The sequence below is a fragment of the Charadrius vociferus genome, unplaced genomic scaffold, assembly GCF_000708025.1.
Source record: "Charadrius vociferus isolate BGI_N301 unplaced genomic scaffold, ASM70802v2 scaffold46, whole genome shotgun sequence".
Classification (NCBI taxonomy): Eukaryota; Metazoa; Chordata; class Aves; order Charadriiformes; family Charadriidae; genus Charadrius; species Charadrius vociferus.
The window spans coordinates 2,277,019-2,298,029 of record NW_009648710.1 but is presented as its reverse complement, the minus strand read 5'-3'; the positions used below and the strand labels follow the sequence as shown (position 1 = coordinate 2,298,029).

At 34.4% G+C, this 21,011-nt stretch overlaps 1 protein-coding gene across 1 annotated transcript in view; it reads right to left on the bottom strand.

Annotated features, from left to right (window-relative positions):
- Positions 1-21,011, bottom strand: part of SNX29 (sorting nexin 29) — a gene marked incomplete at its 5' end in the record, with an annotated part of 130,052 nt that overhangs the window by 34,371 nt on the left and 74,670 nt on the right. Inside the window, one exon of the mRNA XM_009886615.1 lies at positions 12,976-13,116. Coding sequence (XP_009884917.1) covers positions 12,976-13,116 — 141 coding nt within the window. The remainder of the gene's footprint in view (positions 1-12,975; positions 13,117-21,011) is intronic.

Genomic DNA, 21,011 nt, shown 5'->3' with positions numbered 1-21,011 from the left:
GTTAAAAGAAAGGGATAGAGAGGGACTCAGTTACATCAAAAATACGGACCGATTCTGATACACATCTGTAGGGCATCTTGGCCACATTTAACACCAATTTATGCGGCATAAACTTATTTTGCACACAAATTGCTAATTGAGAGTTAACATACCAGCATTCACCTTCAGTTTGTAGGCATATTTTCTGAAAAAGAAAGCTACTACTGTTTCTGCAGAAACTACTGTCGAAGTTATCGCCTAGCCCACAGTTCAAGAGCATATGCTTTTGATTAAGAGTCCACAAAATTTCAGTTAACAAGCAAAACTGCTTCAGATTGCAGAAGCATCAAAACACATCTGGGAAAATATTTTTAATCTGAAATTAATGTCTCCCAAAATATTTTATGAAATTCTTTTTGACTGAGAATTTGCCAAGTTTCTGCCCACAGCAAAATGCTAATATCAAATTACAAATCTCTAAAAATGAGAATACATAATGGAAATCTTATAGACTCTCAGCAGATATTAGAAGATGATGTAAAGCTATAAAACTAAAAAGCAGTCTGACGTACCATATTTTATGTTACACTGTTTTGCAGTTTTTCATTACAAGCCAAGTTCATTCCAACTTGCAATTTAAATTGTTTCACACAACTGCTGGTCTTTCATATACACTGTTAGTATGTAACAGATGGCAAAACACTGATATTCTTCATTATTAATGGGACAGCTCACTTAAGATGTTTCAAATATTTTCCATGAGCTGTTGGAAATGATATGATTGCCATGGTTACCTGCCATGATTTAGGGACAGATAAAACACTTTTATATTCTGGGTTTGGTGCTGTTGCAATCAACATAAAATGCACTGCTTCTGATGTTCTAACCATTATTTAGCATTTAACTAACCTCCTATTGTTAGCGCTGGGGAAAAAGACAAAACCAAAACCAAACCAAACAACAAAACAGCTCAGGATTTAATCCAACTCATTTAAAATGAAAGGAACTACGGCTTTAGAACTTTAATGAGAGCTGTATCAGCCTCTGATACCACACAATGCATCCCATCCTAAATAACGCTGACAATAGCACTATTCAAAGATGACCCTGCAAATGCAGAAATAAACTCAGGTTATTCTACCATAGCCTGATATTCTTCACCATTTTGGTCAACCAGTCATAGCATAATTATCATGTCAGTTTTTGTTTATTTACAAGACACCAAATTGTTAACCTCAAAATGAAGCTGGAAATCAGAAGCTGGAATGGGACCTAATTAAATATTCAATTGCTGAGTCATTCTCCCTGTTTTCTGCTTAAAAAATAGTTAGATAGCAAGTATTTTTACAGGCTAATTGACACCTTTGCAAAGGTGTCAATAAAACACAATATGAATACGCCTATCCTTCAGTAAATACTGCATGATGAAACAGTTTTACAGAGATACATTTTCCAATACTAAATATACCAAACCCTATCATATTACACAAAAATTCATCTCAAAAATTTTCCCATCCCACTCTGAGATTTTTTTTTTTGTACATTTACTGTTCAGTGGAACAAACAGGAATTTAAGAGGATGAGATACAAAGAAGAAATCAAGGAACCATCAGTTCTTTCTTTAAACAGAGATTTACTACATAATTGTGATTATTACTCTGTTTCTCTACTGAAACAGTTGACGCATTTCCATGATTTCCATTTAAATGATACCAGAAACTAAGGAATGCTTTTAGATAAAGTCACTTGAAAAAGGCATTGCTGCAAAGCCATTCCGCACCAGACATGCTAAGGGTAAGCTACGGTCCTGTCAATGCCCTAAGTCTAGCACAAATTTACCTGGACAATTGCAACATTTTCATTAGCATTTCTAATTTTTTGAGACTTGAGGCATCTCCTGCAGTGCTCTGCAAAGCTGCTCGGCACAGCCTACCTGTTCAGTAAGGAAATGGTTGCTCGGCAGCTGTGACAGCCTTCTCAGGTCACCAGAAGAGCTGCAAGCTCAGTCTATGCCTCGCAAATACGGATTTTATTCAAATGTTAATTTTTGAAAAAAGTCTTACCTTGTATTTTGAATAAGAGCGTAGTTTATATATAATCACAGCATTATAGCTACTAAGGTTTATAGTCATACTAAGGTTTTGTACGTGCTTTCTTACAGTACAATGTTGCTGTACAGCATCCCCTAGGCAAGTCCAGAACAGACTGTATGTTAACAGATACATAAAAGTGTGTAGTCCCCAGGCCCTACCAAAACAACAGACAATCCCATTTTGATAAATTCTTCCCCCGTGTAATAAATCTCAGTCAAACTATGTCTTGCACCTCTCTAAATTGGCTCAGGCATTTACAGAATCCTGGAACCACGTATGTTTCTTAAGATACCTGGCATTTTCAAGCTAGCAGTATCATCTATCCAAAAGGCTAAACTTTCTCAAAACCCTCTTTGAGAAAAAGTGTTAAAAATGAACAAATATTTCAACAGAAAAAAAGAAAGCTTGAGAATAAAACTAAAACTGATCTCTTTTTAGTGTTGTCTTTAACACCACTGTAAGAAAAAGAACTCAACTGGCAACGTTATGCTAACAAAATCCAGTGTAATCTAAATATTTTGTTATTTAAAGACATAAATGCCAACCATGTCTCAATATGTCAACTGTTCATTAGAATGCATAGAAAACTGCAGCCTATAGCAAGACCACTAGGGCTTATCTTTTGCTCAGCTATTGAACTGGGAAATTCTACTTCTGTTTTCTCCTCAGACCAAGTACTATCAGTCCACTCTTTATTTTCATTCAGGAGATTCTGGAAACTGTGACAACAGCTCATGAAATTGAGATCCATTTTTTTCACTAGCCTATATTACGGCAATAACTATGAACAATATTAGTTAAAATGTGTCTCAGTTCAGTGCTTCCCCCCAACACCACAGTTTTCTTTCTTAATTTCTTTCTTTTATCTCGTTTGAAAATGCCCTGAAGACCAATAAAGACAGACTCTAAATTTAAAACAACGACAAAAAAAACCCCAAACCCTTTAGAAACACGGTACATACAGTGTACCAGCTTATCTATGCAAGCTTACAGTGATGCCTTCCCTTAAAAATACAATAATTAATTTTAAAGAGAAACACAACAAAGTGGCAAAAGCACAAAGAGGTTAACAAAAAACTACAATTTCCCTTCTACCCTCTCAGCAAGTGAAAGAAAGTGCTTTCAAAATTCCCCACAAAGTTCAGTAACTATTGTTTCTCTACCACATTTCAGTAAATATTTCCCCTTCCCAGTAAAAACCTTCAAGCAGAACTTATGCCACTTCTCTCTTGCCGGATGGTTCCAGCAAGTCAGGAGGGGGGATACTAAGAGAATATGGATGTGTGCAGACTGTCACAAAACTGCTGAAGGAGGATGGTTACAGGGAGCCACACAACGGCCCAGACACCACCCTCTTGGCTAACCTCTCCCTGATAGATCTGGCTGAGATTACAGCAGGGTTCCTCAGTCTTCTGGTAACCAGCAACATAGAAGACCTCTAAAGGAGACCTACAAGAAGGCTGTTAGCTTCTGGCTACTGTCTACACCTGTGGGCTAACAGTATCCAAATATGTTTATTTGATATGTTTTAACTCGAGCAAGTAAAAGTATGATTTTGGGGGAAAAAAAATATAATTCATTAATAGAGCAGTTTAGCACCCCGACTGCCAAACAGTAGTGGGCTACAAGATGGTCTTTGAACTTAACTTGCACTTAAAAGACAACACGCTCCTTAAATAGAAATTTTATTTAGATACGCTCTGATAGGATGATTCTGTTGCCTAAACCAAAAATTGAATGAATGAGGAATATTGATATCAAGTGCCCATTATTCATAGTGCCTTCATGTAAAGATATTTTACACGGTAAAATGAGGAAAACCAGATTTTTCATGCAGGAAGTGTCTCCAGCATTTCACACAATCTGAAGTATTCAATATTTAGTTTTCTCCACTTTTTAAAAAATTAACACTGAATATATCTAGTACTACCAATTGCCTAAAAAGCTGTAGAGCAAGGGAGATTAGAATTTGCCTGTATTTATAAAACAATACTTTTTTTTTTTTTAAATCAAGCATATTGATAGGTACAGAAAGAGAGAAAAATACGGGTAAAATTTCAAATTCAGAGAAAGGAGGTTTTAGTTTTATTTCTGTAATCAGGTGTCCCTGTTGAGATCTCTCTGAAAGGAAATTTATTAATCCAAGTAACTTGGTAATTTAGCATCACTATCACAACAAGAAATAAATTTAGAAAGTTATTTTCATATTTTCACTTTATACCAGGAGGCTACTAGAATACCTAAATGACGCATGAGTTGTTATAAAACTGCAATATTTTTATCTAGCAGGTGTCCAAGCAGCATGTAAATTACATTACTTTCTTTTTTTTCCCCCCATAATGTCATGATGTAAAGCAATACCATCTGAACTGTTTCTACGGGCTCTATCTTCAATAATTTGTTAAAAGAAATCACTTCTCTTAAATATAGGATTACAAGACAGCAAAAATAAAAACACCTCTTGACAGGCAAAATTTTGTTTTGTAGACCCTAAATAGTCTGTGTTCCTTCTTCCTAAACTTCAACAGCAATTAATAGCTATTTTTTGTAACTTGAAAAGAGAAAGGCTCAATTCACTATTTTCATGAAATGTTACACTTGAGCACCACATGAACATATTAATTCAGTGAGACATTCTGAAAGAGAAAGTAGGCAAACTGTTTACCTGTTAAATTAAACCACCAAAAATGAAATACACTGTTCTGCACTGTGCTAGCTTTAACCTTTATGCTAAGTTTCGGGTAACCCAGACATTTCATACCACAGAACTTTAAGATGAAGCGTTTGCTATAAAGTATTTGTCATACAAAACCCAACCATTTCCTACTGACTTATTTCTCTTCTCTTAGATAGTGATATGACAAAAAAAATGGAAATTAAGAAGAACTGAACGCTCTTTTCTAAGTGCTGTATACATAAAACATCCAGTGCAATCTCTTCCAGTAGAAAACCCAGAGGATCTGGATCAAAATCTGAAATACTCTGTAGTCCCCCTTAGCGTGCAGGTGACAATGTCAGAAAAGAGGTATGCTGTGACTAGAAATCTTAATAATTATGCCAAGTGTGAAATTATTTTTGTTTCTAGCTGTATGGTACTTCAATTAAGTTACCCATTTGAAAACTAGACTGTATTACTTTATTATCAATTGCTATTTAAAACTCATACTTCTTTAAGAATTTAACTTTCCAGTTATGAAGCAACATGGCAAACTTAGAGGACAAAGTTTCTGTTATGGCTTTAGAATGCCATAAAAAAAACAGTGTTATAGAATTAACGCATGTGGCCATACGTATAAGAGAAATTGAGTTCCTTTCCCAATTTCAATACAATACAATTCTTTCTTTTCTTTTTACCATACTACAGCACAAGCATGTCTGTCAAATTTACATTAACTAAAGTTTTTCCTAAAACCCACAAGGCAAAAGAGTATATGAAAATAATTCAATATACTAGTTAAGTCCACTAAGTGGGTTGAAAATTAAAATCTACTCACTTTGAAAATAAAAAATAATACAGAATTTAAGCATCTCTATTACATCATCCAAAAATCAAATTAAGTAAGCATTAACGAAACCAATCCTTAACTTCAAATTTTCAATATATAACTTAAGGATTTATATTTCGAATGCTTTTTTTCTTTAATAAATGTATTCCAATTCCAAAATATCAGTCATAACTTTCTCCTAATTCTACTTGAAGATATCGGATATCAAAGCTTTAGTACTGAGAAATATTTAGTCCACTGCCCCACAGGCATTAGCTACAACTTTTGCTTTCTTCTCTGCTTTCTAAGTCACAGCTCCCTATGACAGTATGACTTTGACAAACTAATCTGATAAAGGATAGTTTCTATGAGCTACTAAACACCATAAAGTACAGAAGCACATATACCTGTACTTCTGATTTCAACGCAAGTCAAACACATACTTAAACTTTAAGATGCCCTGAAGGGCTTTGCTGAATCAGGACACAAAACCACCCAAGCCGAAAATGAAACTACTTCCTTCCTTAAGATTCTTTCTGATCATCCTCTTTCAAGCATTCCGTATTTCTTCTGTTATTGTCCAAGTACTCATTAAACAGGAATTGTTACACTTCCTATTTCAGAATACATATTTCAAATACTGTCAGTACGTTAACTATGACAGTCACATTTGCTATCATGGCAATAAAACGTACATTGGACACATGCATGCAACTTGTGACGTAATTCCTTTACACCATGAATGTGATTTTCCATGTTAGAACTACTGGTAGTGTCTTTATTAATGTGATGGTCTAGGATATTTACTGGAATAGTAGTGAAGTTGGAAAACGTATGAACACAGCCCCTTCTCCCGACCTGAAAGATGCAGGAAGTTTCATTCATTGTTTCTGTCCCTCCTGAATGGTCACCTGTGAGTCAACAGCATCTCACAGTTTCACTGGATCACAATAGCAAAATACATACTGTGGTAATGTATCTACACAAATTACATAATGTACTGTGTAATGTAATTAGCATAGGACAATAAACACTGAATTTTGAACTCATATTCTGTGTTGTAAATGTAATTGATTATGGCAAACACACAGGCCTTTTCTTGAGGAGGCAGAAATAGCTCTATTGAATATGTCAATAACCTTAAAAGAAAATTATGTAGCATCATGCTCTCTGTAAATTACTAGCAAAATAAGTGGGTTTTTTCCCAAACAGCTGTCTCATCACATCATTCATCTCTCTCAGCCCAACCCAGTAGCAGCTCCCCCCCTCTTTGCCACAGAAAAGTACTTCCACAAAAGTTAAGAAATCTTAAACACCAGAACTGTATCTTAGATACTTGCAGATATATGAGCATTTCATGCCACAGAGACAGTAGAAAACAAGTGAAAAAGAGGAAGCAGAGGATCCAGGACTGTAATCTTCACAGAAATGCATTGGTCTGGCGACCTCTGTTCCTAAGGCAGAAAGTTCCCCTCAGAGGAACCTCAAGGGCAGGTTATCACTCAACCACGAACTCTGAAACGTAATACAGGACAGCACTGCTTCCTTTACCTATGCATGATGAAAAGCCTTGCAGCCTTTTCCCTTGCTTCTTCCTGCCAAACTCAGAGCCAGGCTTCCTTAAAAAACCTTATTCCTCTCATGCTCCTCCTCTCTTATCCATTCCAAAGGGGAGTTCAGTACCTCCATCATCTGGTCTAAATAGCTGCTTTAAAAGGATACTTGTCTTTGAATAGACAGGTCCTGCTGGCCCAAAATGGCAGATCAACTCTTTACAGTAAGAAAATACATAACAGGGGTTACAGATCAATGGCATAGTGTTAAATCTTTAAGAGCAAAAATATTAAAATTCAAACTCTGATTTGAATGGCTTCAAGTTACTTCACATATATACGTATGCACACACAGAGCCAGACAACTCTTTACTTGATAAACTTCTAAAAAACAACAAACATTATAAGCATAAAACACAAGCTATATTCTGTTTTCTTTTATTTGCAATAAAATCTTTACGTTCTATACCTTTTAATCAGAAAATAGTTATCCTGCAGACTCTTAAACACTTCATTACTTTCAGCAACAGGCAAACAGACCAAACACTGTTAAAAAAGCATAGTGCTGCATAGCGCTGGCAGGAAAAAAAAAACCACTAATGGAAGACATCTCCACTGTTAGTGCAAAGGCAGGAATTCCACTGACATAACTGGGAGAAAGATAAAGGCCCTGACGAATAGAACCTGCAGAATTACAAGATACATTCCAGAAGCCAACGTCATATATATCCTAAATGCTGTCTTTGATGTTGTCATATGCATACACATGTGTATATATGTCTATAGAAATAGATATCTTTTAAGATACATATGCATAATATTTACAAACTTTTAAAATTACTATATACACAAAATAATCTACAATTTAGCTTAGTCACTGATAGGTGAGAGGTACACATTTACTTTGTTGAACTAACATTTAGGCATGAAACAAGCTATGGCTAGACAAACAGCTCACAGACTTTAGTTGCATGGGCTAAAAATGATGAAAAAAAAACAAACCCAGAAAACTTAATTTTAGATTTCTGTATTGTTCCTCCTATGGAGTTGAGGAGTCACAGCAAAGTCACTCTCTTCTAATCTCAGAAAAGTGCTGTGTATTCTTTCCATATGGGGTATCCGATGTTTTAAAGGAAAGCAAAGGATATCATGCAGTCAAGTCAGCACCCAGTGGAAAGCTACCTTATTCAATTTCTACACACTTAGACAATCACTGAATTCACATCTTCAGTGGAAGCAAAGAACAATTTCTATTTTGACTTGTCCTCTACTGGGACAATACCCTTGCACGAGGATACTTAATTAGATGTTTACTCAGTTACTAAAATCCATCCTTTAAGAGTTATAATTGCCCAATGTAGAAGTAGCAACTAAGATTTTAAGGACATCGCAATATTCAAAAAAACAGAAGAGGTCCAGTAAATATTCACGTATTATTTCTTAACCATTAGGTTGAAAGCAACATTTCAAGAAGGGAGACACAAACAAAGCACCAACAAAGGTTCAGAAGCTAAATGTAAGGGCTCATCTTAAATTAAAAAAGAAAAAAAAAAGCTGCATTTCTATGCAAAAGCATACAGGAAACCCTTTGCAATCAATTACTATGATTGTATGAAGCTTCTCTTCATGAGCTTCACATAACTCAGCATGCCCTAGCCCTTGAGTGTGCTGGCTCACTGAACAAAACTAGTCCTTTGGACTTTAGGAACCTGACAGGAAGGCAGTAGTCACAAAGAGTTAAACTGTGATAATGGAAGTATGAATTCAAAAGATCCAGAGTACCTGAAGACTGGCTAAAAGGCAAAAATCTATTTCATGCAAGAAAACCATGGTTTGAAATTACAAGTCTGGGTATATACATCTACATATAAAATACTTAGCAAACCACAAACCAGGCTGATCCATGGGGAACATATTTTAAAATTACAAAAGCAAACAGTTCAAGTGTTAAAAATACAGTTCAAATTTGTAATTTTTAAATAAAACGATCTGCAGTTTAAAAAAAGTACAAAAATATACGAGTATATGATAATTCTCTTAAACACATAACAAAAGAGAACAAATACGTTTCTTGTTTTCACTGAAACAAAACAATGATAAAATGAAGGAAGAACAGTTATTCTTGCAGTCTTACATAGTCCTCTTTGTAACTGAAAAAAGGTTACTTGTCCAAAGCAGCATTCTTTCCTCTTCTCTGTTCATTTTCTACTAATCGGTTTTCTGTATATTAAATTTATGTTTCCTCAAGTTGTAAAGCTAGTTTCTAATCCTACATACATAATTTCTTAAAAAATCACAAACATGAACTGTTAAGATAAATTGCCCCAACTTATGGCAAACAAGTGAAAGGCAAAAATATGTTAGAAACATAATAATTAGAATTAATATAAATATTCGATTCTTAATCTATTGTTTTATAATTGTTAAACATTTTCAGATTTCACTGGTACTTGATGACAATATATATGCAATAATAAATACTTGATTTTCTCACTTTGTAAACCCCTCATTTAGCTGAAATTCTGCTTTCTTTTTGCATTTTTTCCCGTGTCAAACTCCGCAACTTTGCATTTGAACCTTATCTCCCTGATTTCTATTGTAGTAAGCAGGAAAATTATGCATGAAAATTAATAGTTCTGTGTGGGTTTTTTTTCTACATTACTCTCTTTTAGTCAAGTTCCCCCCCTCACAGCTCTAATATTTTGCACAGCAAGACAGTGGATAGTATTTTGTGACTCTGCAGTAGTGGTTCTAGGTTATTCTGTAGAACGTGGTGTCCTCTTGTGGTCTTGGAGGTTCCCTCAGTCAGACATCTAACTGAACACCAAATTTAGCGCTGCTATCAAGGGAGGTATCAGTTACAGCAAAACCCTCTTTCAATGCCACCAGCATTTAGAATAAGCGTATCACCTTCATTAGCCTCACAGTATCAACCACAGTGTATTGAAGATATGCAATGAATAACACCATTCAGGTACAGACATGAAGGATATAAAAGCACACAACACCCATTTTCCAAAAACTGTAAAATAGCCATTTTTTATCCATTTGCACATGGAGGAGCACTATGGTTTACCAATATGTTATTTGGGCATCTAATAACACTGAGGAGTTGTACAGGAAATGAAAACCAGAGATTGATGTAAACTGTTTAGAGATACTTTTGTTAGCAGAATTTACCTACTGAAACTGCTCTTGAGGCACTGATTTAAGATTGTATTGATCAATCTAGAAATGGGAAGTCAGCAGCAATTCTATTAAAAGCAATATAAGTAATATCAGAGAGAAAAAAATTCTATTGAAATCTAACAGGATATCTAAAAGGGAACATGCTTTGCTAGCCACTAAGGTTAAAGAAGAAGTATAAAGAAAAGTAGTATTGACAATATCTCTCTTAATGCTTATTACCAAACATTTGCATGTGTAACGTCCTGCACAAATCCCTCATCCTAAACTGCAAGTTCTACAGAATTCCAAGACGGACATTCCCACAATTTTACACTGAATTTTTGAACCTTCCAATTACTTCAACTTGCTGTCATGGAAAGGAGGGTCCTCTCAAGGCCATCATGGAAGGAGGGCCATCTCAAGACCATCAACCCACCTCAGTCAGGCACACGGTGCCATGCGTTCCCTTGGGCTACTATTGCTGCTGGATCTATAGGGTAATTGTTCCTGAAGCATGATCCACCATACCACACAAACCCATGCAATATTCCTAAATGCAGTACATACTATGACATGGCACAGAACATAGCACCACTAAAATGATAACAATTTGCCTAGACAACGTGCTGTGGAAGTAAGCTCTTGTGCGATAACCTGAGGTAAGCTCTTGCAACACTGATGTGAAAGCACCACTTTGTAACTTGCAAGCTATTTACAGCAGGTAGCCAGAAGTGTAATCATTAATCAATTCCAATTACACAACTGGCTTATGTCTCATCACAGGAGTCGCTTCAGGAGTGCAATGGATGGCACCTGTTTCTTACTGTAAAGAAAAGATACTTTCTCTGAGATCTGATATGACAGCAAGTGATTGTGGATTTATGCATGATTAAGGTAGAATTTCAGACCAAAGCTAAAGCACTGAAAGAATAAGCGATGCAAATTTTTTAATTAGTTGCTCAACTGACAATTTTGTATGCATCAATTGTGCAACTGAAGTTGTAATTCAATTAGTATTTAAAGTAATTAAGGATGAAAGACTACCAAAAAAAAAAGCTTAAAAGAAGGCTTTTGTAATTTATTGAAGTGGCTGATACTCCATCACTTCAAAAAAGAGAATTAGTTATGTAGCAAAGAAGAAAATACATTGTTTCTATTACAAAACTATCCACTAAAAATGAAAACGCACGATCTTCTAATTATATGGAAAAAAAAAAAACCAAAACCAACAGAAAAGCTCCCATAAGTGCGTTCATTTACTAGGTTAGTAGACAACCAACAACTACATTAACTCTGGACTTTAAGCCAAGCAAACACACCTACAGATTTTATTGATAAATTCCATATATATTTATATCACCACCACTTATTCCAGATTATGTGCATTACTACTCACTTAGTATCACATGTGCCAAGCTTACCTACTCATTTTTAGGGAACACTTGGGAAATCATTTGAAGTCAGATCAGAGTTACTGTATTTAAACATTCACAATCCACATTCACTGGCATCTGAATGCCATTAAAGAATCTATAATTATTTTTTTTCTATTTGTTTTTGAAATTTTATATTACTTCATATGAATTAGCAATGATGATTTTTCTATCAAAGACAAAATTGCAACAGATATAATTAGCGTGGCATTTAGTGATACACGTATTAATATGGTCTTAGGCCAAATAAAATGTCATGAAGACCTTTGAGTATTTCAGTCACTATGTCAGTTTTCTGTTAATGACTACACTGATGACTATGGTTGCTGCTTCTTAGATATCTGATACAAGAACTCAGTGATACTAAGGCCAGAAAAACTAAAAGGAGAAAATCCCATATAAAAGCTAAAAAATTTGATTAACATTAGGAGTGCTGATTTAAGCACCCAGTGATTTAGTATAGACTTTTTTTAGTCACAAGCATGGTTTAAATCTCAAATATTTTACTTGTGATAGTTAAATAAATTTTTCAGATCATTCCTACACTGTAAAGAAAAATCACTTTGATTACTTCTCAATCCTTACTAGATTTTTCAAGTTATTGCAAGGTGTATTTATCTCTTGAATATTTTTTAAGCTTTGCTGATTAAAGATTAAGCTATACGATACTACATCTTTACTACACACATACTACAATATGCACTGTATTTGTTGCAAAATCCCTATATGATAGGAAAATGCAGAAATTCCCATTTTAAAATGGGAGAGCTAAGCCACAAAGACAGAGATTATGGGAATTAAGTACCCAAATGCCTTTAAAAAGCTGGTTCAAAGCACTTACAAAAATTGGTGATCAGGAAATTTAAGGACTTCAGATTGATAACTTTTAAAATTTACAGAAATTTTTAATGAATTACTAAGCAGCATTAATTACTGGCATCTATTAAAAAGAATGGAGTAGAGATTACATTTTATATATACAGCTGTCCAGTACCGTTTTTGCTGGTTTATGCATTTGTTTACTGTGTATGTCATCAATATTCCATTCAATAAAACAGCTTTCTTCTCAGCAAGTGGAAAAATCAAAGTATTAAATACATTATCAATGAATCTGCAGCTGATGAGGGCAAAGTCTGTATAAAAATAGCAGGTACTGTCCAGGAGGTGTCAAAAATATTTATGACAGTCACCTCCTTTTTTGTGTGTGTGGATAGGAAAGGTTTTTTCCTCAATTCTTACTAATACTATGAGTTCTTTTAAGTACCTTGTTTCCAATGGCCTTCTTTGGTGGAAAGTTAAAAGTTCTCACTTGCTGGTATTTATTCTGTAATTTATGATGCAAGCTTCTGAACTCCGCGTATCTTCGATAAACATTCCATTCATCATCCTTTATCCTAATATAAACCTGCAAAATACAGACATGGAAAGAAATAATTTAATGACAATCCATTGAATTAATATATCTCCTTTATTCTTCATAGCTTCACGGCTTAACACCTTCACATTCATGATGCAATGGTACCAGAAGTTCCAGGATCACTTATCCATAGATACATCTCTGACCGTACATTTGTTGTTTCTGTTGTACAGGTCATTAATCTTAGTCTTTCCCTTCTTCCCTCTCCTTCTCTTTTTCTCTCTTTTTATTATATTAATCAAGACAAACATAGCCTGCTCATTTTAACATGACTCTGGGGCAACCATGGTAGCACTTTTTGTTGCCATGGTTTCCAGCATATTCTACTAGCCATTGACCAAAGGAAAAAATAATTTAATACCACTATAAAATTGATTTCTATGCACTCAACACAGTTTTTCAACTTTGCAAATTAGCTTTGTAGCATCAGAATTGAAAAACATAATTTTATCCAAAGTATGAAACTTAATTTACTTTCTAAAAAAAACTACATTGAAAACTAAACTAGACATTGTATTGTTTGGAAAATAAACCCAGTTCATTCTTTCTGCTTGTATAGGACATTAAGGATAATTTAACACAGCTGTACTTTTTGTGATTCTGTTTTTGTTTGCCACTCAATTATTTCATGAGCATATTACCAATTACATGCTAAATTTTCACGTTCTCTAGGAAAATTTCACGCAGAAGTGAAATATACTTACAGAAAACTGAGATTTCATTCATTAATAGGGAATATAACCTTTCCCCTACAGAAATGAACCCACAGTTTAAAACAATGCTGGAATAGCACAAGTCAGAAACTATTAACCAAGCATCAAAACTCAGAATCCAGAATGACCTTTTCCTTAGGTCCTTCTGTAGAATCTGTAGCTCATTCATTCTCGTGTGTGTTAATAATCTCCATCATCAATCTGCATCACCAATTAAGCTGGAATAGTACTGATGACACTGCACTGGCTTGCTTCTCCAACAAAACCCAGTAATTTAGTAAGTTGTAAGGCAAGTGTCAGGAGAATGCTTATGTAAAAAAGCAACACCAACAACCATCACATGAAGAGTGGGCAGTAACAACTGAATTTTTATGAATAGTAGGAAAAAATGAAATTTGGATTTTGATGTGGCCAATTCCAACACTAAATTGTGGCTCTTCCTGATGACTAAAACATTAACACGATCCTTCTCCTCTAGATTTGCCAAGTCCTTAGAAAAAACAAAATTTTACTAAGGACTCCTGGTATTTCAGAGATCCAGTGATGTCAACTGAATATCTTCTCTCACAAAAGCAGCTTATGCAGCCTTCCTTTGGTTTGGTCTTGAAGAGGTTCTTTTACCTCTACAGACACTTAGGTTCTCAAATGTACAGGAGGCTTCTGTCTTTCAACAACATACAATATACCATGCGGATACCATGCAACTTCTGCCAAATTGTAACATTTCACTGTATAAAATATTAATATATTCATAATATTGGATTCTATCGAATAACTATTACTATTGTACTTAATCATGTTTCATGAGGATGACAAAAAATGAATACTATAATTCCAAAATTAGCACATTTAAGAATACAAGAGAATCAGAGTATTGTGTGAATTACTGATGCATACGTAAACAAAAATTCAACTAGTTTTGGTAACAAAAATTCAAATAGTGTAACAATGGAACCACCATAGTAAGTCTGCAAGAAGTATTCAGATTTCTTTTTCATTTTGGAAATAAAGCCAGGATAAAGATAATTAAACACCTACCAGACCATCTGTTTTAACAATTGAATACACCTCTGAAGAAAAATGAAGGGAAGTGAGAAATGCAAGTATTTTGCATAATTTCAGTGAAATTCATTTAATGTAGTAAAAATTATATTAAATACCCTTTATTCACCCAGCTGTAACCTCTCTCCCTGCCTATTCTTGCTTCAACCATCATATTGGTTGAAATTTTGTATACGTTCCCAAGATTCATGCTTCAGCTTCCCTACAGGGGGTGGGAATGACAGAATAACCAAGTTATTTAATATGGAAATCCTGATTTAACTAAGCAGTTATCTTTGCACATGTGATTTGGTGAATCATGCAGTTCAATATTACCTGTTAAACTGTAACCCATAGTTAACTAATTAAGGAATCCGGTACACTGTAATTGAAATTTCTGAGGACTGCAAAAACATAGATTAATTTCTTAGATAAAACCATTAAAGAATCTCTTCCTGTTCTTCTATATACATAGATATTGATTTCTTTTAGACAGTAAGAAATGAAAATGCAACATCTGGAGCCCTATGCCATATTGAATTTATTGACAATCATATAATAGAGTATGAAAGGCATATTAAAGTTCATGATGTAGTACACATTTAAAGCTTTATTATCTCAATGGGGAATACTATTGACAAGCCAAGGTATTTCAAGACACTTAATGCAAATTCATTTGGGAAATCAAACAAAGTAAATCCTAAACATAAAACTGCTTGGATAAACTTATTCTAATCTAGGCATATAAGGCATATAGTTATCCTCATTTAAGTCAAATACGGATCATACAACTTAAGCACAGGAATAACAGGGAATAATTATCTTTGTAAATATATTTTGAAATAATACCAAATCATGCTTCTTGAGATGCATGGTTTGAAATTGTCTTAAAAGTCAGTAGGAGTACTTCCATCATCTTCAAAGTATCCACAAATTCAGTCATGGTCTTTTAATAGGAATCAATGAAATCTGTAGGAAAATACACTTTTGTGTATGTTTGTCCCAAATTATAATCCTGCATCCCAGAGCAACACTACTTTCTACTACCAAAACCACCTTAACATACAACATATAATTACAGAACAGTATTTCAAGATTATGTTATAGAAAGTCCTAGGCTCATTCTCGGATCAATTCAAAAATCAGTTCCAAAATCACTACATTTCCTTTCGAATGCCCATGTTTTCCTGAAATCATCCACTTCCTACCCTAATTAAGTAATTTTCAAGGTAGCCAAATCAAAATCACCGCTAGAATGCTTATCTGACTGTAGACAAAAGATTTCACTTTAATAGTCTCTTGTATATCAAAAAATTAATTAAGTAGCTTTTGCTTGGAATATAGGAACATTTTCCAATTGGGTCTCCCACGGAAAGATTGATTAGTAACATTTTTGTAGCTATGATTTACAGCAGCTGAAAGAAAATACTCAGTTAATAAGTATATACAATGAATTAGTCTGTTATTTTCTCATCACAAACATGTCTGAAGTCAAAGATTTGAAGAGAAATAATAAAACCAGTAATAATTTAAGATTTTGTTTTCCAGCCAACTACCTGCTAACTTGATATTACTGAAATGCCGAAAAACTACTGAGAACTGATTCGAAAGCATTAGTTTAATGATTGTATACTGAAATAAATAAACCTCACTCCCATGGTACTGGGTTTTGAGTGAAAAGTTTCTTTAATAGGCTAAGAAATCTTTAAGCAGTTCTGAGTCAAAAATGCTGTTAACAAATCCTGGTAACAGACAAGTAACTACTGACACAGTTCATCACTACTTATGTATAAAAGCCTGAGGAGAAGAAAGGACAAAGGCCAAAACTCAAACTTGCTCCAGTTCCAGTGTACCTTCACAGATTAAATGCCTATAATCAACACTAATTCTTCAGGTCTGCAAAAGTCTAAAGTGGGTGCTTTTCTTTTTGAAAATATAGATTTGTGTACTTAGGCTTCACCTTTTGGCTCTCTCTCAAGCACTGTAGGTAGAAAGAGATACTGAATGGTGTATTAGAGAATCTTCTGTTGCAATGACATTCGTGGTTATAGAAATACCAGATTAAGCATCAGGAAGGAATTTCCCTAAACCAAGTTACTCCTGAATCTTCCCTACAAATATGGCTCGCATTTCCCAGTAGGATGATCTGAATACATAATGAAAAACAAATTCTAGCCAGAGAACTCCGTGCATGGGAGCTCCACAAATAGACACCTGCTGAAGTTAAAGTCCCTGTGAGTTCACATCCCATTCCAAGAAAAACATGACAAGGGGAGAGAATAATGCTAACGGAAGGTGAGCAGTGAAACTCTACTAAACCACATCTAAATTTCAATGGCACAAGGTGCAAGAGAACTCAGAACATTTTAGCAGCAGAACACTTCAAAGAACATAACAAATACTGAAAAAGTTTGCAAAGAATCAGTCCTATGCTGGACAAGGTCATAGCTTTTCTTACAAGCATGGAAAAAAAAAGATGGGCAGTATAGAGAATGCAAAAGTGACTTATCTACATTAAAGAACCTACAGTGACATTTGCCACATAACTAAGCAGTATCAGGGAAGGGGGGGGAGGAGTGGTGTGTGAAGAAAAGGGGTGAGAGGAAAAACTATCATTTCTGCATTATTGTATTTCTACTATAGTACTGTATTTCTAATTTCCTTTCCCTCTCCAAAAAAAAAAAAAAAAAGGTTTTCTGGAGATCCTCTTGTTTGTTACATATGCCTTTCAAATCAATGCTCAATGCTCAAGCGTGTGACAACAAAAAGGAAAATTAGCAACTGGTAGAGACAGTAGAGACAACCCAATCAGCACGAATACAAAAACATAATATGCAAATTGGCACCATTATTTTTTAAATGTTAACTCGGCTAAGTTTGAGTGGTGAAAGTTTTCTTTACATTTGATTTTAAACAACACTTTAAATAATTTTGGAGTACTACTGGTCCATAGTTTTACCTTTACACTTCAGTACAGCAAGAAAAAGGAAAGTAGACATGAACTCGTAGAGATGCTTTGATTTTTTGCTAGTTTCGTTCTTGGTAAAGAAGCTATAACAATTTTCTGTAAGATGAGAATACTTGCTTCAGATACGGGAATATCTGCTTAGATAGAACAGATTAAGATAAAAAAGGATGAGAAGATTAATAATCAAACCTGCTCATGCTAACAGAAAACATATATCTTAAGAAGCATATTGCCAGCACTCAGCAGGATGAACCAATGAATGAATGACAGTTCTTAAATGGATTTTATGCATCTTCTAAGACTCGCAATTTGAACATTACTGGAGGATGGGAGAAGAGACTGTACAGGGATGGAGATTTTATGCGCTTAACTTTGCCTCTTTTTCCCCCCCAGACAGGACAAAGTAAGCTTGGAACAAATAAAAAAATATATAAAGCAGACTGCTTCTCCAACTACCTATGTTGATACATCTGTTCTAACACTCTGTGTTAGAAAAGCCAACAAAAACCATGCAAGGATATGATATGGATGAAGTTCAAACTGCAAGCATTTCAGCTTTTCCCCTTCTTATAAGCAGAATCTACCAACAAAATCTTGCATCTTCTTTACCTTTTGACTTTGAAATAGTCAATTTAAATAATTATATATTGTATTATATATTCATAAAACAATCATAATTTCATGCCAGGTCTACACTGCAACACTTATAATGTGCCCAAATTATCTTCTAAACTACTAAAATTACCTTCTAAAATACTTAAATCCTACTGTGATCCATTTTATCTTGTACCTATCTTAACAGTAAGGATAATTTCTTTTTTATTCTTACAAAAAGTAATCTATTCAGCAGCATAAATAGACATCCTCTTCTGCTACAACTACAGAGAGGGAACATCATGCACAAGTCAAGGACTTCTAAAAGTCCAGTTCAGAATTACCGACGGAGAGCTGGAAGTAGTAAGAGGAGACAAGATCTCATCTGCTTTAAAAGTTCTCCTCAACTACCTGACCCAGTTTCCACTGCCTCCACTATAAGTTTCCCATTCAAAAAAAAACCCAAAAAACCAAACTAAACCAAACCAAAAAAACAAAAGAAAACAAAACAAAAAAACAACCCAAAACCCAAAACAAAACCAAACCCCAAAACCACCTGTTTAAGAATGTCTGTTAAACTTTTTTATGGTAACAAGGGGAGATGAAACCGAAGAGAAACAATTTCTGTGCTCTGAACTATAACAGCAATAAAATTTATTTACTGATTCTCTACATTGATTGAGTTTGGTGTTACAGACATTACAGAACCCTGGATTATTCATTGCAACAAATCCCAAGTAATTATTCACTTAACATTTGGTTAAACGCATCTTATAACCCATGATATTTCCATAAAACAAAACTGCCAGTACTTTTGTAGAGTAATGATAACATAATCTAAGGAAAATGACTACATAGTCTTTCTATGGAAAGAAGAAAATTCATTCATTTTAACCAGAGGTGCAGACATGTTCTGGGATGAGCTTCTGTAACGACTACTTGTTCTGCTTCTCAAATATAGGTTTATGATGATAATAAAGTTTTTAAAATTCTTAAAACTAACGCAACTTTAATGTACACCTTAATTACTCAGGAACATTAAATTAACAAGATTTTGATTAAATTTTACAATTTAAGAAATAATTGTTTCCAGGGGAATGGAACTTCCTTTTCTTCCTATTTCATAGTACGCTTTTCTGAGAGGAATAATGTATTTTAATCTATTTAGGAAGGTTTTATCAAAATTATTTCCTCACTCAAAACATACAGAAGAAGTAAACGATATGAATTCAAAGGGGAAGCATATAGCGAATGAGGAAGAACCTGTTACACTTCTTGACTTTACTTCAGCACAATGGGATTCTATTTAGAATATGAATTCAAGCTGAATTCTCCAAAGTTACCTTCAAAGTGTGAGAAATGAATACAAATGCAAGTTACATTTTGATACAGCTGCGGGACTACATTTATAGTTAAGTTCCCTCTTTGAAAATGAACCAATTTGAGAATTTCTGCAGAATGAAAAACGGAACAATGAAACTTTTCAGCTGTAATATGAGCAGCTTTTTGTGGGCCTTTCTACATACAGAGACATAACAGGAATTAAAGCGAACAAGCTTTTGTCTCAACAAGGCCATTTTATCTACTTGCACAAAGACCACAAATACTGTATTTTTTATGTTAAATCTTCAACTTTTTGATATTTAGTTCATAAAAATGAACGATACAGTGTCAAAGATATGAGAGCATGCACATCAAAGCACGAATCTTAAAACCAGCAGATATTGTTCTACTAAACAGACAAATGTCATGCATTTTAGGCCTATCCACTCAATTACATACATGCAGAATTATGTTCACTGGGTTTCTATAGCCACAGTTCTGTTTCTGTTCACCAAAACAACACTAAAGTGACTGGACACCAAAGAACAAAAGCAGCATGCCTATGCTTTTACTGGATGGAATCAGTATCTTTTTTTTATTGTTAATACAAATCAAATCAGCCCAGAAGATTTCACTCAATAACATAATAAGCTCCTTTTAAGAGTGAAATATTACTTACAATACCCCAAAATAATTAACACCATTTCACAAACACACATTTTGAACTGATACAGGCATAGCAATGCGTGACAACCACTGCAATGAAAAAAGGTTCTGCAGAAAAGAGTATCAGGAAAATGATACAACTGCTGGCTTTTTCTCCAAACAGAATATTTTGGGTGCTCTGACCAGGGAAAGGAGAATATCTCACCAATCAGTCTGTAAATAAGATAACTATTACTTATTCTAGATATTTATCAGATAGAAGTTATTTTCTTCTTTCTGTAGTAGATATAAAATAATTGAAAATTGAAACACTAACTTTCCTAGTATTTTTTGCATCCTAATTAGCATTTCTATAAGCACATCAATGTATTAAGTTGTATTGTGGTTTCCTTTAGAAAAATAAATAATTACAGAAGCGTCCAAAGACTGATCTCATCTTTGTACACTCCCTCCATCCCAGCTATTTAAAATTTTTCCTCCTTTACCTACTCTTATGCTTCTCTGACACATCCTCAGGTACCATTACAGAAAAAGTGGGATACTCACCTTTTTCTGCTGACGCAGCCTTGAAAGACACT